This window comes from Carassius auratus, chromosome 47 (assembly GCF_003368295.1).
Source record: "Carassius auratus strain Wakin chromosome 47, ASM336829v1, whole genome shotgun sequence".
NCBI classification, from domain to species: domain Eukaryota; kingdom Metazoa; phylum Chordata; class Actinopteri; order Cypriniformes; family Cyprinidae; genus Carassius; species Carassius auratus.
This window is the reverse complement of record NC_039289.1, coordinates 7,847,063-7,865,041: the sequence shown is the minus strand read 5'-3', so window position 1 is coordinate 7,865,041 and position 17,979 is coordinate 7,847,063. Positions and strand designations below refer to the sequence as shown.

The following is a 17,979-nucleotide window of genomic DNA, read 5'->3' as shown; positions in this document are numbered from 1 at the left end:
GACAGAGCTCATTTTTAGGTCATCCAATTTTATTTAATGTTTGTCCAAAATACTTCAAATTTTACTTAACATTTAAATGCTTCTAACTGGTCAATCACAGCACTTGGTTTTAACCAGTTTAACCAGTACTAGTAGTCTTATCACTTCATGCTTTCCTCCTCCTTGCAACTCAAATCAATATTTATTTAACCATATTAATTAATTTATCTTTCAAATAATTAATTTGACTTTAGTTACTAATTAAATACTATATTTTCTATCTTTTGATTTTCTGTATTTATTTGCACTTCTATTTTATTCATTTATTTATTTATTTGTATTGATTAATGTATTGGTCTTTGCATGTATTTATTTATCTTTTAATTTATTAAAATTACACATTATTATACATTTAATTTATTTAAATGCATTTATCTTTTTATTACAAATGAATATTTATATACTTCTTATTTATTTGTATTAATACATTTGTCTCATATTTAATTTTTGTATTACTATTTAAATACAATTGCATGAATATTTGTTATTATTTAAATTACAAATAAAAGTTTCATGCTCGCATTGATGATAATTTATTTTGCTATAACGGGCTGACTTTAACTTATGTCGTACTTGTTGTAAAATGAGCTTGTTTATGCTGTTTTCGAATATCAAAGCTGATTATGCCGACAGTATGTTTGATGTATCTGTTAAAACACTGTTTTGATCAAGTCTGTCCTGATTATAATAAAGCACACAGTGTAAAGAGCAAACAGAAAATGTTATGAGCATCTCAAGGCAAAAGTCTAAAAAAAAAAAAAAAAAAAACGTTGAAACCTAAAGAGAGTGAAACTAGTCCGAATATGACATTATTCCAATCGTGCAATCAGGGTTGCACAACATTTGCGTCAGGAAACATCTCCTATAATAATTATCCTAATCACAAAAGGTGGAAACGTTGCCCATAGTGGACTTCCAACCGGACAGCTTTGAACCACGTACAAAATCATAGAGATTGAAGTTGATAGTTGATCTCCAAAAATCTGCATTGCAATAAGTATGAAATATTATGTAACTGGAGCTCTAAAGTTAGCATTTTAAATTCAATACTATGAGAACACAACAAGTGGCATGAATGAGCTGCATTATGGGAAATATACACTGAATAAAGACCTGTCATTTTTAATGGCATATACAAAAATGTCAATTGTTTGTGGGCTCCTCATTAGTGTTAATAAAGTCAGTGGTAGTAATGGAGTCGACCGCTGTGTGTGTTTAGAAAACAGAAGCGATGGTAACCGGGCACCAGTCTTTTAATCTGGAGTTTGCCAATTATTTCTTCCAGCACGTCTGCTCTGCACATCCAGAGGAAACTGTGGAGCTTTTTTTGTGCTGGCTGTGTCTATGAATATGTTTTATGGCAGAAAAAGAAACCGATTCAATCGTGATTATCAGCGCAAAAAGCCAATCAGATGCCTGCTTCCGTTCAAACTAAATTTTGTAAATTAATGGCTGCTTCTATAAAAAGAGTGTTTTGGTGCTTTCGAATCAGTCAATTCAGTAATATTTTACAGTGTAATATTTTTATGCTCATTCTGATTTAATGTTCCCCAAAAAAACAACTTTGGATTAAATCATAAAAAATGTTTACAATTTCCTTCAGCTGTGTAATCATGTGTTGCAGCAGAACAAATAAATCAAGGTAACAAACTACAACAAACTGCCATCCAAACATGAATCTCTCAGAGCAGCTTCATGCTTCAGCATTCAATAGAATCAGATCACATACCAAATATTCCTATATATTTATTTGCAATTATTTTGACATGAACCAAATAGAAATGAACCAAGAGAAAAAATTACCGTCTGCAGTAATGTTTTCTCTTGGTTCTAAATAAATGTGACTTATAGTCCAGTGCGACTTATATATATATTTTTTCCTCGTCATGATGTATTTTTGGACTGATGCGACTTATACTTAGGTGCGACTTATAGTACGAAAAATATGTTACTTGTTTATCTGAAATAACAATGCTATAGTCAGTTATCCTTTTTCGAAAATTTGTGTTCTAGGCTTGAAGTCGGTCTCTGTTTTGGTTTGTGAAACCCGTCCACTGTCAGTTTACCCAAATGTATTTCGGCACCATGGGTTGCCAGTTGGCGGAAAACAGCATATTTAATTTCATTCATCATCAAGTGCGCTCGTTACTGTTCGTGTCGTCAATCTGGCAACCCACGCGCTGTCAAGTCTGAGGAGGAGGACCCGGGTGAAATAAACCCTCTCCAATATTTTTAATTTGGATTGTAATACTTAGTTTGACCACTCGCTGTCAATCCTACATACGACACCTTTAACAACATTATTAAATTGTGAAATAAAAATTATTGCAAATCAATACACAGTAAATATTTAATCACAATATTAACATTTAATAATTTAATAAATTAAAACGACATTTAAAAATGGCATTGTCAAGCAATTTCAGAGCAAACACATTGTCCAAAATATGAAGAATACATTGAAAAATTATATAATATATATGTATATTTGTTTTGTCATTTTTACTAGTTATTCTCTCTCTCTCTCTCTCGCTCTCTCTCACTCACTATCTATATATTTTTTTTATTAGTCTTAGTTATTTTACTTGCTTTGAAATGAAAATGAAAAATATTTTTGTAATGGAAAGTAATGGAATGTTTACACCAGACTTAACTGACATAAAACAAACATAGACATTTCATTGCAGAGATACTGTAAAATATACATATTTCACAAATAAAGACACAGAGCATGAAAAGTTCTTACCTGCACTTTTTTCAAAGCTACTGGTGTATGATCTAGCATGTATGTAGCTCGATAAACCTCGCTGAACTGTCCTCTTCCAATCTTTTTTTCAATGTGAAAATTGGCTAAATTGTTATAGCCCAGATCCTGTTGGATTTTCTGAAAGTGAAGAACAAAACAAGAACATTTCAAGAAAGCGAAATGCACATCACACAGTTTTCATTTGTGCTTTTCATTCATCGTAAACTTAAAACGACAAACCAAACATGTCCCCACAGATCGGCCATTGCCAGGCAAACTCCATGATTGTGTTTGTTTATACGCCAAGAAAGAAGAAAACTCTGGAGGGCATCTGGGAAAGGTGTCATTAGGGCGATGTGTCAGGGCGTGAGAGTGTGGAAACGAATCAACATTAAGCATCCACTTTGAATCCAAAGCACAACATGAATCTTTGCTGTATACTATCTGGATGAATCAGGCGAGTGGTAACATCCCTACTTCTGAAGTGACTTATGCTGGACCAGTTAGTGGAGATGGTGTGAGCAAATAAATTAATTAATTAGCCTTCTGACCTTTAGAGGCTTTTCGAGTGTAAACTTTAATTCCACAAACGTTCTGGCAACTGGAGGTGACAGACAGTGGAATGCAATATGTCATGGCGAACTACCCGAGGATGGGCATGAGATGGCCTTGAAGGCAAATTACGTTGTGAAGATGTGAAAGGGAGGGGCAGGATGACACAAACCTATTTTTGTAAACATGTTGAATCTCTTTTATTTATAGTCATGGAATATATTTCCATGTTATGTTTCCATATCAAACTTAAGTTTCGCTCAACTCCCCGAAACATTCAGCGATTAGGATATCCAGTCATAGCAACAAACGACGACTTGATGTGAATGGCATCCATGTCTGTCTTACAATACCAGAATACTTGGACGATCTGTCAAATCCATCAATATTATTGTGTATAACTGTCTGATATATATATATATATATATATATATATATATATATATATATATATATATATATATATATATATATATATATATATATATATAAAATGGGTTGAACTGAAATAAATGAGTTGCAGGAAGCACTGCAGCTTGAATAGACACCGGAGGGGTGGATGTAGATCAAGGGGCAACCAATTTAAGAATTTCATTGTTTTCTAACTTGACAGGTGTAAGGGGGGAAAAAAAGGTGTGAGCCAAAGAATTGCCCCATCCAATTAACACACTGAGGTAGCTTGTTTTTCCATGTGACAACACGCTCTCAGCCCCTTCTTCCAGGGACACATCTGGCGCAGCAGAAGCAGCGCTCTATTTCTGCCACCGCAGTGAAGACAGAAAGCTGGATCTGACTAAATTTAACAATATCAAGCTAATATTTTTAGCTTGATACCAAGACACCAGGTTTTTGGTGTCAAATCCAAAGAGGATTATGAAAAAAATGGTTATTTGAGCAAAATAACAAGTTGAAAAATTCATGTTTTTTAATGGTTATACAAACCAAGAAAAAAATTAAATAAAACACCTATGGGGTCAGTGACACATGTTTTCATTAAAGGGGGGATGAAATGCTCGTTTTCACTCAATATCCTGTTAATCTTGAGTACCTATAGAGTAGTACTGCATCCTTCATAACTCCAAAAAGTCTTTAGTTTTATTATATTCATAAGAGAAAGATAGTCTGTACCGATTTTTCCCAGAAAAACACGAGCGGCTGGAGGCGTGACGTGTGGGCGGAGCTAAAGAATCACGAGCGCCAGTAAGCTTTTGCGTTGAGAGCATGTGGAAGCTGTGACATTACCGTGAGGAAAAAAACATCCAAAACAAACCACGGCTAACAGTCAGATTCAACGTATATTTATGATCCAGAATCAGATCCAGAGGCTGAAATTTAACAAGAGCAGCATCAGCAACAACATCTCTATGTTGTATGTACTGAAACTGTATATATTTGCTTAGCGGTTTTGGAAAATGACAAAGTTCCACTTTATGTCGTCTTTTTTTTTTTCTTTGTCCATGTTTAGCATGGGAATCCAACTCTTTAACAGTGTAAAAAACTCAGTATGCATGAAATAGCATTTCACCCTCCCCCCCCCTTTAAAAAAAGTGTTGTTATGGTTTACTTATGCTAAAACTATTAGAAACTAAAACTATTAAAATAGTGCTAAAATTATAAAAATAGTTTTTGTAGTTTAAAATCTCAAATAAAACAAATATTAGATTAAAACATAAATAATGAAAATGAGAAATGCTGGAACCTTAAAATATTATAACAGTTTATAAATAATGCTAAAATAACACTGATTAGTTAAAGAATGTAAATTACTTATTTTTAATGACATTAAATAAATATATTTATAAAAACCAGGGGGTGCAGAAAAACAAAACAGGAAATTACATCGTAGTGGACCCACACAAACGTCATGTGGTGCAATTAATAATAGATATAAAAATTAATTCAATACATAATTAATAATACATAATATTTATGTAATAAAAAACTTTACCTTAGAAACCTATTTTCTTATAAATATTTACATTATACTTGAGTTACACCAAATGATTTTGGACTTGAAATTGTAACTTTTGAAAATAGCGTACATAACTTTCGAAACCATATGATGCCCACATAAACACAAAGAGTGCATTTCTAAGAACTTTGCAATAGATTTTTAAAAGATTTTGCCTTTGTTTATTGTGGACACTATTTTGTCATTGACCCACAGCTGATAGATATGTATGGTGCTGATTTGGTCAGCAGCGGATGGTCCGCAGAGGGCCAAGGCATTGCTTTCACTCCCTGCATAGTCGCTTGACAAATGTTAGCATGAGCCTCTAAAGCGGCATGACAAGCGCATGCTGAGAGCAAAGTCGAGCTAATGTGTTCTGGCATGCGGCTCACTAATCACACATTTACATATGCAATGACCTACATTTGCATGTCAGCTCGCGCACTGTCCGGCCTGATTAACGACGGGCACCTCCCAGCGCTGGGGAGGCCGGCATAGCGGCGGGAGGAGGCCAGAGGGTGGCGGCTTTTTTGGCAGCCGAAGGGACGCACTGCCAGCCAGGATTAGGTCTGACGCGGCCTGAGCTCCAGACACTTCATTAGAGGTAATCTGTTTAGCAGTGGGCAGTGTATGTAAACTTCACAGGCCATTTGCGGCACCTTTCTGCCCCCTGGCCTTGCCTTCAAAGGGCAGCAGGGGCGCCCTGACTGACAGCTTGTCTTATCCGTGGCTTTGCACTGTCACACAATTTAGAGCACTGAGCTGACACGAGATGAACCGCAGCAGCCGAGGATCTCCATGACCGCCGGGGTCACTCGACAGCGGCGTGACACGGTTTGTACAGATTGCAGCTTGCAGGAGGGGCGAGAGCTCAAAGGGCTCGTTGCCACTCTGCGTGAAGCGGAGAAAACAAAAATAATCCACGGAGGTCAGGGGGAAGGGGCTTGAATTGGGAAGCCAAACAACTTTGACACAAAACTTTGCAATAAGACACAGTCACATTAGTGAAATGTCAGCAAAATTGTGCAAGCAAAAAATCTGCCAGTTGTCAATAGTGTAGTGATGCATGAAGTACAGCTGACAGAGAAGTTACTTTCAAACCAAGATGTTTTCTGTTGGTCAGTGTTGCAATTGTGTGACCAACTTGAATGAGCGACATCTGCATTGGGAACTTTTTCTCCCTCACACAAAACTGCTGATCGTCCAGATTTCTATAATTACTTAATATTGCTTGCAAAATTTTGCTAATTTTGATTTGACACACTCAGATAAGTGAAATGCACACGAAAAAACTGTCTATTGTTAATAGCATAGCAGTGCATAATAAAGCACAGCTCATGCAGAAGCCACTCGCGTACCAAGCAACTTTTGCTAGGTCAATGCAGCAAATTCACGTGACCAATTTAAATCTGTGCAGGGAACATTTTGCGCCTTAACTCAAAACGACTGGATTCCACCCAAGTAAAATTTTGATGAGCAATGGTAAATGGAAAAATGCACACTAAAACATTTTGATTCTTGTTTAGAGCTATTTCTCTCTAGAGGTCATGATCAAAAAAGATGTATATTTAATTTAAACTAGATTTATGCAATCTCTTTTACCCTTATATAATAGCTTGTCAACATAAGCCACAATTGTTATTGCGTTATAGTTGTTGTTCCAACTCATCTGTGTTGTTTTTTTTTTACCTGTGAATCAACAGGTATGTGCAGTGTTGCCACCTTTGAGTAAAAAATAAAGTATATTTTAAGCTTTAGTTTTGAAGTGTCACTTTAGTCAAAAAAAAAACAGGTCAGAGGGGATGGAAGATGCAGCAGAGCATGCTGGGTAAATGACTGAAAGGGACAACACATCACAGGAGCAACAGCAAAGGATGGAGGGTTGGCCACTGGTGACAAGTGTAAAAAGAGAAATGCAGACGTGTGGCCACATGACAGGGGATGCAAGACAGGAGGAGAATGACTGAGGACGGGGCGGCAGCAATGTGGAGACTAGGTGTAAGCTGACAGCACAACACTGCCAGCGGCTGCCAAGGAAAGGACAACCGAAGTGCTGAAGAGGTGGTAGAGTTGCAAGATGTTGCTTGGTGGTGGTGGTGTTGGTTGGTGGGTGCTGGAGGGGGGATCTTCGTGGTGGTGGTGGGGGAGGGGGTAAGGAAGGAGATCCTGTTCGCATCTTTTTCATCAACATCTCTCTTCAGGCCCAACCCATGCAATATTTATACCTTCTTCACCCCACTCCTCTTCAATCTGCTCAACTATTTAAAACTATTGCTTTACAAGGGATTTCACTTCGTCAAAAAATCTGCCGTGACGATTAAAATCGGATCTGAAGATCTCGCCCTCCTACTCGCTCCAAGAGCAAATGCGCCATCAAATATGCACGCCTTACCGACTCATCCGGCATCTCCTATGCATATCCATCAAACCTTGGGGACTTGAATATATGATATCAGCGTATGCTGGCTGCATACAAAATTCAGCATTTTTGGTTGCTTTTTTTCTTCCAAGGGAATACAAGCCGATCTTGGATGCTTGTTGAGAGTCTTGTATGTCATTCTCTTAAGCTGTTAAGCTGTTAAGGTGTAATCCATTGCCAGAGTTACCTTGAGTGTTGCATTCAAACTAATGTCAAATGTCTCTCATGCTTTATTGATGACGGTGGGCCTGTAGTTTTCACCGCCTGGCTGTATTAAACAATCATCAGATTTAGTACAACAAGACCATTCAATGTCTTACTGAAGGTCAAGCGATACTGCATTTTGCCTAATTACTAATGTTTTAAAAAATTCATATTCCAATTTATTGGCCAATACCTTATAATAAAATAAGTATGTTTAAAAATTTCAAGACACTATATGAGCCCAAAACGTATGAAATCCCAAAAGCAGTTAATTGTTTAATCAAAACTCCCATAAATAATTGGAACCAAACCAGCAGGGATGGAAATTAACTTTTTTTATTATTTTTTTTTTTTAAATTTCTAAATCTACCAGCCACTCAATGTTTTTACCAGCCACTTTTTTGTTTTTAACCGATGTGTAACTGCATGTGAAAATTAAAACTACAGGATCTACAATACTTTATTTAATCTCAAGTCTCAATAATCTCAAGTCTCAATGAACTTTTTTAATGCACAGAATTTTTTTGTGATATTCTAAGTTTTCGTACGCATTAGTAAAGTTGTATTTAATTCCAAAGGAAAGGATTTCTATTTATTTTTTTGTGGTTGAGGGAACACGTGGGGAAAACTATCACTGAAAGAATTCTCGGCTCGCAAACTTTTACGCCGTTGACAAACGAACCCACGTTTTTAATACATCGTTTTAACGCACTCGTCACGCCAGAGCTGTCAAACATGTGTAGCCATACAATGTTGTTTCTACAAACAAAAATGAACAGCGTAACAACTTACTAGCCACAGAGCTAACTTCTGAAAAAGTACTTGAAGACTGGAAATAAAATGCATCCCCCGGACAGCAGTTATTAGACATGCAACCGATAATACTGTTTGTTCGTTTGCTTATTATGCCGTTAAAAACAATAAGATAAATACAAACTGTCCATATAATCTAAAATGCTGCAGAATGCTGGAGGAGAATGAACTCACCGGGGTTTGACAGAGACGTTACAGTATGCGGAAATTTGTGTGCGATAACAAATTCAACTCTTCACGCGATCTTGTATATCATGAGCGCGTGCTATAAAACGTACTGTAAATAACCAACAATTATATCACTCCGCCAACTCCACTGACTTCAGCTGCAAACATTGCACTGGGAACAACGCCGCCGTTTCGAGCTCGGCTTACACTGCCTCTCTCCACGGAGCTGCTTCGGATGATATTACACTTTATTGCGTGTCGTACACACACCAGGGATGGAATTTAACTTTTTTGTCCAACGGCCGGGTGAAAAAGTATGCTATTTTTATTTACCCGCCACGGTGGCCAGTAGGTGAAGTGAGTTTACCCGCCACAACACAAAATCACCCGCATTTGCTGCAATCCATCCCTGCAAACCAGTATTTAGAAATGTTATCTGGAATATCATAAATACTGGAATCCTGTAGTCTCTATGCTTGGGTCTTTCCATCCCATTTAAAATATTTAAACAAAATATTTAAACAGTATGTAAACATACTGATTTTAAAAAACGACTGGATTTTTCATTTTCCCCTCGTTATCTGCAAAAGTCAACATAGGTTAAAACATAAATAAATGTTTGTAAGACATTTGATGTTTGAAGTTTGAACGCAACACTCAGTGTAAGTTTAGCTATAGATTACTTCATGTCAGGTTAATGATTACTCTTACTTTCTAAACAACAAAAAATTAAAAGTCAAACCTAAATGTTTTTTTCAAGTAAAAACAAAAACAAAGCTTAAAAATCGGAATTGAACATGATTCTCATTTAGAACTAAGAAAATGAAATACCACAAAAAATTTTAATTAGACTTGTCAAAAGCTTTGATTACGTTAATGTTCTTGAACATTTTTTGTTCTCTTCCACTGAAGGAAAAGGAAAAAAAAAGATTTTTTTTTATTAATCTCTCTTGACAAGTTAATTCCCAGTGTTTCAATCATATGATACCAATAACTTTCATATATAAGCAATGACAGAGAAATCGCTAAGGCCTAGACCCAAGCAATCACCAGATGTTTTTATATTGACCAAATAAAACAAATATATACTTTCACCAGATGGAAAACGCAAGTAAAGTTTCTCTTTCACAAGGCAAGTTTCTATATTTTGCTGTTCTATAATAAAATAAATACAACTATTTATATATTAATTATATAATTATTATTATTAATTATTATTTATATATTTATACAAGAAAGATGCTCCTCATATAAAATAGATCAAATAAAATTAGGGGCCAAGCCCAGAGGGCTGTAGCCCCTATTGTATCTGTACGTTTTATTATTATTATTATTATTCTTCTTCTTCTTCTTCTTGGCCAATGGGGGTCTATGGCAGCCCTATGAAGGAAACATGGGAAAATGATGAAATTTGGCACACTTGTAGTGATGGTCATTATTAGTGATCTGACCAACTTTGGGGTCTCTAGGACCAACTCTACAGCGCCACCACCAGTTCAAAAATTCAACATTCAAACGTTAATAACTCTTGAACCACTTATTCTATGAAAATCAAACTTAGTACATCTATTTTGTCTCTTCATGGACATTCCATTCCATACCTTACATTAAGACTCCACCCATTACAGTAGCGGCCATTTTGAAAAGTACAGTATTCAGTCTAAACACTACTCCTCCTTCAAAATTGGTCCAATTCTTCTGAAATTTGTCTCAGATGTTCTTTGGACTGAGCCGCACAGAAATGACTGAACAGATTTTTGATTTTCGTCTTTGTTCAAAAGTTATTCAATTGTGAACTTAATGAGGCTGACCTAAAATCGGTTGAGATGCTGTATCTCGGCCAAACTTTGATCAATCGATACCAAACTTGGTACACTTCATCTACACCATGATCTGGGGGTCCACGCCAAATTTGGGAACAGCGCCACCTATGGGTGTTGAGATACCAAAAATTCACTTTTTTGCTTATAACTTCTGAACAATTCATCAGAAAATTATTTTCTTGATGTCTATGGATTCTTTAGATCATTCCGAATCTGTGGATGTCAATTTTGTCAAGACCACCTGGACCACCCGTCCGCCATTTTGAATTTTGTCAAAAATTGCTATATCTTTTGATCTACTGTACATATCTTCACAAAAATCGATAGGCATCATCAACAACATGTGCCGGAGGTACCCCGGAAGTTAGAAGACAGCGCCACCTAGTGTTCAAGAGATATAACGATTCTTGCAAAACCCCTTATAACTACTGTAAATGTTGATCGATTTTTGTTATTTTTATGTCATTTGATTCCTTTGGTTATGCCGAATCTGATGATGTCTCAATTTTCATTTTCCAATATGGCGTCTGTCCGCCATATTGAATGGATTGAAATACAGTTTTTTCGCTACTCCTCCCTGAAATCTTGTTCAATTTTGTTCAAAATTTTATCAGATGAACTTCAGACCGGGCCTGACAGAAATGACTGAACAGATTTTTGATATTCACTCCCGTTCCCGACGTGTACAGCTCTGAACTTGACCGTGCCTGTGCTTGTTGATTTATGCTAGTTAGCTTAGCATGCTAATTAGCTAAAATGCTAACACGTTTCTATTGACTCTAATGGGTCTCCTGAGCTATCTGGTTAACTTTGAGCAACGTTAGCATTTTTTAGCGTAGCATGCTAATCTGGCTAAAATGCTGCTTCGGGCTTTTGAGAGTTCATTCTCACACCTTAACCTCTCTTCTGTGCCATGCAAACTGTGTGTCAACTAATGTGGCGCACTTAGCTAAGGCACTCGTCCCAAACCCGAGAGGTCGTGGGATCGAATCCGGGGTGGGTCACGTAGATCCGATGGAAGTTCCGTTTTGGCCGTTTTGCTTCGTCCCGCTCGTTGCTCTGGCTACAGCCCTTCAGGGCTTGGCCCCGGTATCGCTGCTTGCAGCTATATTTTTTATTGTATTTGATAATCAAATGAAGACTCCAAAGGCTGGTATCGGCAGTCATTAAAAATGTTCAACCTCTAATTTAAACATAACTCATGACCTACCACAAGACGACTTACAATAATGAGTCGGATGATCAGAGGGAATTAGTCTGGAGGGTATGAAAAGGAAGTCTGACAAAAGAGAGATTAAGAGAGCGAATGAGGAAGAAAGAGAGAGCAAAAGACTGCTAAAAGCAGCAGATTTCCAACACCTCTGTCTCTGGCACTGGAAACACATGATGGCTCCGGTGTGCTTGAGGAGAGAGCAGAATCTCATTATCACCTCTCACTCGGCACAGCGGAGAGACAGCCAGAGCAGACCACCGCCTGTCTCTCTGCAGGTGGATTGACAGACACGGGGAGATTTGACGGGGGCAGATGTGCATGTGAAAGAGGGCGACAGGCTCGTGCTACATGCTGCTAAGCAAGCAGGTGGTGAGTCAGGATGGTAGACGCCAAAAAACCCCTCAAGTGGCTTTGTAGAATGACTATATAAAGAGATTACAAAGAATGTTTGGCTAGACTGTATGTGTGTTTGTGTTTATGTATGAGTACACAAACCTGTGGCTGAAACACTGGCACTGGAGACTGCTGGCCTTGTGATTGGGCGTCCATTGTAACAGCAGCGTAACAGCAGCAGTCCCTTACACCCCTGTGAAACAAACAAACAAACAAAATAAGATGCATCGACCATTCCTGGCACGGCTACAAGAACAAATCCTCCCTCCTTTAATGATCTCCAGTGGAGGCGGATGTGTGAACCCGGTAATAGAATTAGGGTCCGGAGCAGCGCTCCTGACAATCATACACTGCCGTGGAAACAGTCGGCCAGCGTCACCTCACCAGAGGAATCCAATCCACTGAGAACGACACCTTTCACGTTAATGAGACCTGTCAAAGAGCCACGACACTGGAGACCCTTCAAATTGAACAGTAAAACTCAATTAAAACCTGTAGCCCATTTATCGAGCACCAAGGCAAATTATTGCAAAAAAAAAAAAAAATCTCTGAATGTCTGTAACCAAACACAATGTGGTCAGAATATAAAAGACACACATTTAAAGATTTCATTTAACCAAATTCCAAACTGGAAATTAAAAATTAACTTTAGGTAATTAAATAAGTAACTAGGCAATAAAACTGTTTGCTATTCAGGGTGTTTTCTAGTGAAGTTTCTCAATAATGAACTGCTTCTAGGGCTGCACATTTAATCAAAATTACATCGCAATGGCAATAAATTGCGATTAGGCATAAGCTGCAATTGAAGCAGTTCTGTGATCAGCAGTAAATCTCCATTTAAAGGCCAGAGGGAGCTCTCACGCTGAGAAAACATATGTTCCAAACAAGGAATCCAGGAAATGCCTATTGCTGCAGCCAAATAAACAGAAAACTTAACTGCTTTCATTGATTCAGCGTGACTAATAAACATACAACTATTGCAATATCTGGTTTATCTGAGTTCTTAATCATTTTGTTTAACATAATAAAGTATATCTATAATTAAATGCTAATCAACACTTAATGCTTCGGATATAATGAAGTATTATGTGCCTTAATTATTCTGTTTACGAAGCCACATCATCTCACAGAAAGATTTATTTCAACACTCGACTGACGTTATGAAGTGAGTTTGGAGTAAAAACATGTTATTAAATTTGGTATTTTCACATGCTCTCAGATGAAGAAGCATTTACTACACAGAGCCGCAGTTCACTGAGAAGATACGCAAACAGCTGTCCTTATCGCAAATTATTTCTTCAATTTCATAACGCGTTTTGCATAGTTTGTCAAAAAACTATGGCTCTGTGTAGTAAATGCTGGTCCAACTGAAAGCAGGTGATGGGAGATTTACTGTTAATCAAAGAATCTTCTTTACTGGCTAAATGCGCATGACAATCACGATTAATAATGCAGCCTTAACCGCTTCTAAATATTTCAGTTGAACACATTTTAAATATTGTTACCATATCATAATTTTTGGTTGACAGTAGCCATTGACTTCCACAGTATTTTTGTCCATACTAAGTCAATGGTTACCATCAATTGTTTGGTTACCAACATTATTACAAAATATATTCTTTGTTGAAATTTTTTTTGGCAAATATTCTGAAGGTTTTTTTATTATAAACATTTAACATCTTGCATTGTTTTGTTTTAGGTATCAAGGCAACATTTACATCAACAGAAGCACTTATTATTTAGTATGTTCTGCAAGCACTATAAACTAGAAATGGATTCCTTCTGACTCTAAATGAAGTCAGGTTTTGCAAAATACTAAAGTGCTCAAACTTAGACTAATGCCTCTTTCAGTGACCCAAAAGTAAATCCAGTGCTTTTTACATTCATTTTGTAGTTGGACTTAAATGTGGACTCACTTTTGATTTTTGGAATGAAAATAAGAAACATTTAATTAGTAAATACTTCAAAAAGACACATCCATGCATCTTAACTTTAATATTTTATATTTTATTCTTTTTATATTTTATATTTTTATTATATTTTATTTATATTATTATTTTATTTATACTTTATTTTAGCTTAAAACTGAAAGAATCTTTGCAAAACCTTTAATGTTTTTCTCACTAAAAATCTGGTAAAAAATGTCTACTAAAATGTAAAGTAAACATTTTCAAAGCAGATTATCAGCAAAAGTGATCCAAACCTAGTGCACATTTACAGATTAACTGCAACTCTATTAGCTAATTAACAACAAGTGGTCATTCCGTCTAGTACCAGAAACAACATACAAGAACCTTTTCATAGAAAAATGTATATTTGGTTTTAAAATATTTTTGGCAGTATAAGAATAGTTTAAATTGTTATTTTTAAATTTAGAACAAATTCAAATTATATTCAGAAAAATTTTCACATTTTATTCTGTATAATTAAATAATAAAATGCCTGTCATCCTGCTCTCTAGATATGTTTTGGGCTACTAAATTAAAGAAAACATATCGCTTAATTACAAACTAACTTTTACACACACACACACAAAACTATAAATGCATCGATCCGATACTCGGGATCTGTATCGGCTCCGATACCTGCATTTTCTGCGGATCAGGTATTGTTCAGACAAGACCGATCCAAATCCGATATACTATTCTGGGTTATTGTCGAGCCCAAAACCCCAATTGAAGGCACAAAAACATTATAAAGCACCAAAATGTTTTCTTGCACATATTTCAAGTGTTCTGAAGCTGCTCCATAGTTCAAATGTGAGGTAGAGATAAATATTGAAGTCATTAAATTCAAGTTCACATAAACACTTTCCACTGTGCCTGTCTGTTATCCTCCATTCAGTAAAGAATCTGCATGTTGTGTTTGGTTACAGTAAAAACCATGAAACTCTCTTCAAGTGCGCACATTAATTGAGGTTTAAAACTGTTCAAAGAAAAGGCTCAATAAACAAATGCACAGATTTAATACATTACGTATAAAAATCTCTTCCCTTTGTAATATTTATGTCTGGTTCGCAAATGAATCGTTCGATTTAACTGGTTTCTATCTTTTGCTGCTGAACTATCCATGAACCTAGTTTATAATAGTATTTTGTCAGAGTAAGATAGATATTTTTTTTCATTTGTTATTTCTCATTAAAATGAAATTGTTTATATGTATTAGATTGTGTTTAACACACAAAAGAGTGACGATCAGGTCAACGCGAAGTATAGAAATTCTACATTGAATTAAAAAAACTCCACCAGAGTATCAGATTGAGTCAGTATCGGCAGATACTCTGAATTTTCGGTATCGGATCGGTTCCGAAAAAATGGTATCGTTGCATCCCTAACAAAAACCTTCAATAACAGCTGCCCATAAAGCACCTAGTATCTGAATCTAGTCTAGTGCTCCTGGAAAGCCAACCAAGATATTAATGTGGGCATAATAAAGCATACGCACACATAAGAAACCTTGACGATGTGTTGTCTTTGCAGAGCTGACGATGAGAAGGAATAAATTAGGCCTGAGCTTTCGTCGGTGACAGTGAGCAAATACAAAAGATGGCTGCGCACTTTTCTTTACATCAAGCCGGGAGATGGGCCTGTGTGTGCCGCAGCCATCAAAATTTTTAATGATTGCTTGGTTGTCACTTCACTGTGACATGCAGCTCGGGTGAGCTCACCATGTCCTCACTGTACTGAAAAAATATGAGAGAGGGTTATAAAAAAAAAAAAACAGTCCTTTCATAGAAAGGCCATTTACATGTCGCTCACCACGTTGAACGTCCGTCTCCGTGCGTTGTCAGGGCTGAGTGGATCGAGGAGCTCGAGCCAATTAAAATACCTCATGCCGGTGAACGGAGAAATGGAGCTGAAGCTGTCACCAAGGCAAAATAAAATCAGCCCGGTTTGTTGAAGGTTAATAACACTAATTAAGCACCAACCCCACAACTGAGATTTGAGTGACAGTGCGCGCAGGAAAGGGTTTGTTGCTGCCAAAGATTTGTTCCTGTTTGCCATTTTTGCAGTTTAGCTAAATTTGTCTCTGCATTTAGGTTTGTAGAAACTGCCTGCGTGAAGCATTTTCTCTGGGGAAGAACTAGTCGTTAAAGCCACACATTTAAACAGCCTTTCTACAAGTATGTCATTAGTACCGGAAGAGTATGTTTTTAAATTAATGAACTGCACCCGAGCTCCCAAAAAGGATACTTATGAAACGCTCTCTTTGTTCTTTCTTTACAAAGCTTCAAAATGCGACTGAGGTGAATAATTCTGCGCAATAATTAGCAGTTTGAGACAGCAGTCAAATGACACTCCTTTTGCCTTTGTAAAAGGACTGCTGTTTTCTCCCTCTTTTATGATTAAAAAAACGAACCCAATTTTATGCACTTACGTGAACCAAAGTGACAAATCAGATTTCAATCGATCTGTTGACTTTTAAAGTGAACATGAAATGCGTTTTGTAACGCATTTTACTATTCTAATGTGACATTTCAGAGCAAATCAACAATTGTATAATAAAACTTAAAAAAAAAACTTAAAACATAAAAATACTATTTATTATTAAGAATGTTTTTAAAACATTTCTTATTATTGTCATATATTAAACTGCATAAATAAAAAACTAATGTTATAATGCTTGTAGAAATGAAAACAATATAATTTAGTGTCTTAATGTTAATATAGATTAGTCAAATAATAGCAATTAAAAATTAAGTAACTGAAAAAAAAAAATAAATAAAAAAAAAAAAAATATATATATATATATATATATATATATATATATATATATATATATATATATATATATATATATATATATATATTTTATATATTTAACATTATGAAGTAAATTTCTAGTTTTATGGTGGATAATTCACTCTGCACTAGCAGGTGTGTCAAAAAGTTCATTTTGACCCCTTGCATTTGCCAGTGGCAGCACGAGATGAGTTTCCCTGTTGGTTAGTTCGACTTCAGTTTCAAGCAGCTCAGATTGAGACTGGCAGCAAGGCTTCCTTTAATTGACCTATTCAGTGTCAAAATGACTTCAGGGCATCAGCGGTTTCCATCCAACACCCTCATTAACAGAATCAATTAAACATGCCACATGATATCAGCACACAAACACCCAAACAAGAATGATTACAGGAGCCGCATCCTCTGGAGAAGACTGTAAACACACAAAGACACACACACACAAAAGCACCCAACTGTCTACAGAAACATTCATCTGTGCTTTTTCCACCGGCTATTTACGGCATCTGCGAGAAACATGTGGTTTACAGCTGCGTTGTTTGTAAAATTAAAATACTGAAAAGGGGCCGCGGCAACTACTGAGTAGCTATACATAGCTTAGCATGACAAAAGGGCCATTACGTGCCATGATGACAGTAGGCAAACCTACTTGGAATGGAGGCTTGGGAGCTGACTAACAACTCGATTTGCTGCATAGTCGCACAGACTGATGCTACATTTTTAACAGTTTCATCACCTGCAGCATATTCAATGACACTAACATTTTTGAACATCCTATTTTTCTTATATCTAACATAAAAAAGTTAGAGCTGTGGCTTGATGCTTAGAGGTTCTGAGCCTGGAGACATTGTGCTCATGCTGGAAATAGAAGTTTCTGGAAGTTTTAATCCCAGTCTTAGGGCCCTATGATTTCTGTAAT

General features: G+C 36.5%; 1 protein-coding gene across 1 annotated transcript in view; it reads right to left on the bottom strand.

Annotated features, from left to right (window-relative positions):
* The window catches only part of nek7 (NIMA-related kinase 7), a 66,259-nt gene that overhangs the window by 36,342 nt on the left and 11,938 nt on the right, over positions 1-17,979 (bottom strand). The window contains exons 2-3 of the mRNA XM_026236028.1: positions 12,424-12,514; positions 2,786-2,923 (exon numbers count right to left, since the gene is read on the bottom strand). Of these exons, the coding sequence (XP_026091813.1) occupies positions 2,786-2,923; positions 12,424-12,477 (192 nt within the window). The 5' untranslated portion in view covers positions 12,478-12,514. The remainder of the gene's footprint in view (positions 1-2,785; positions 2,924-12,423; positions 12,515-17,979) is intronic.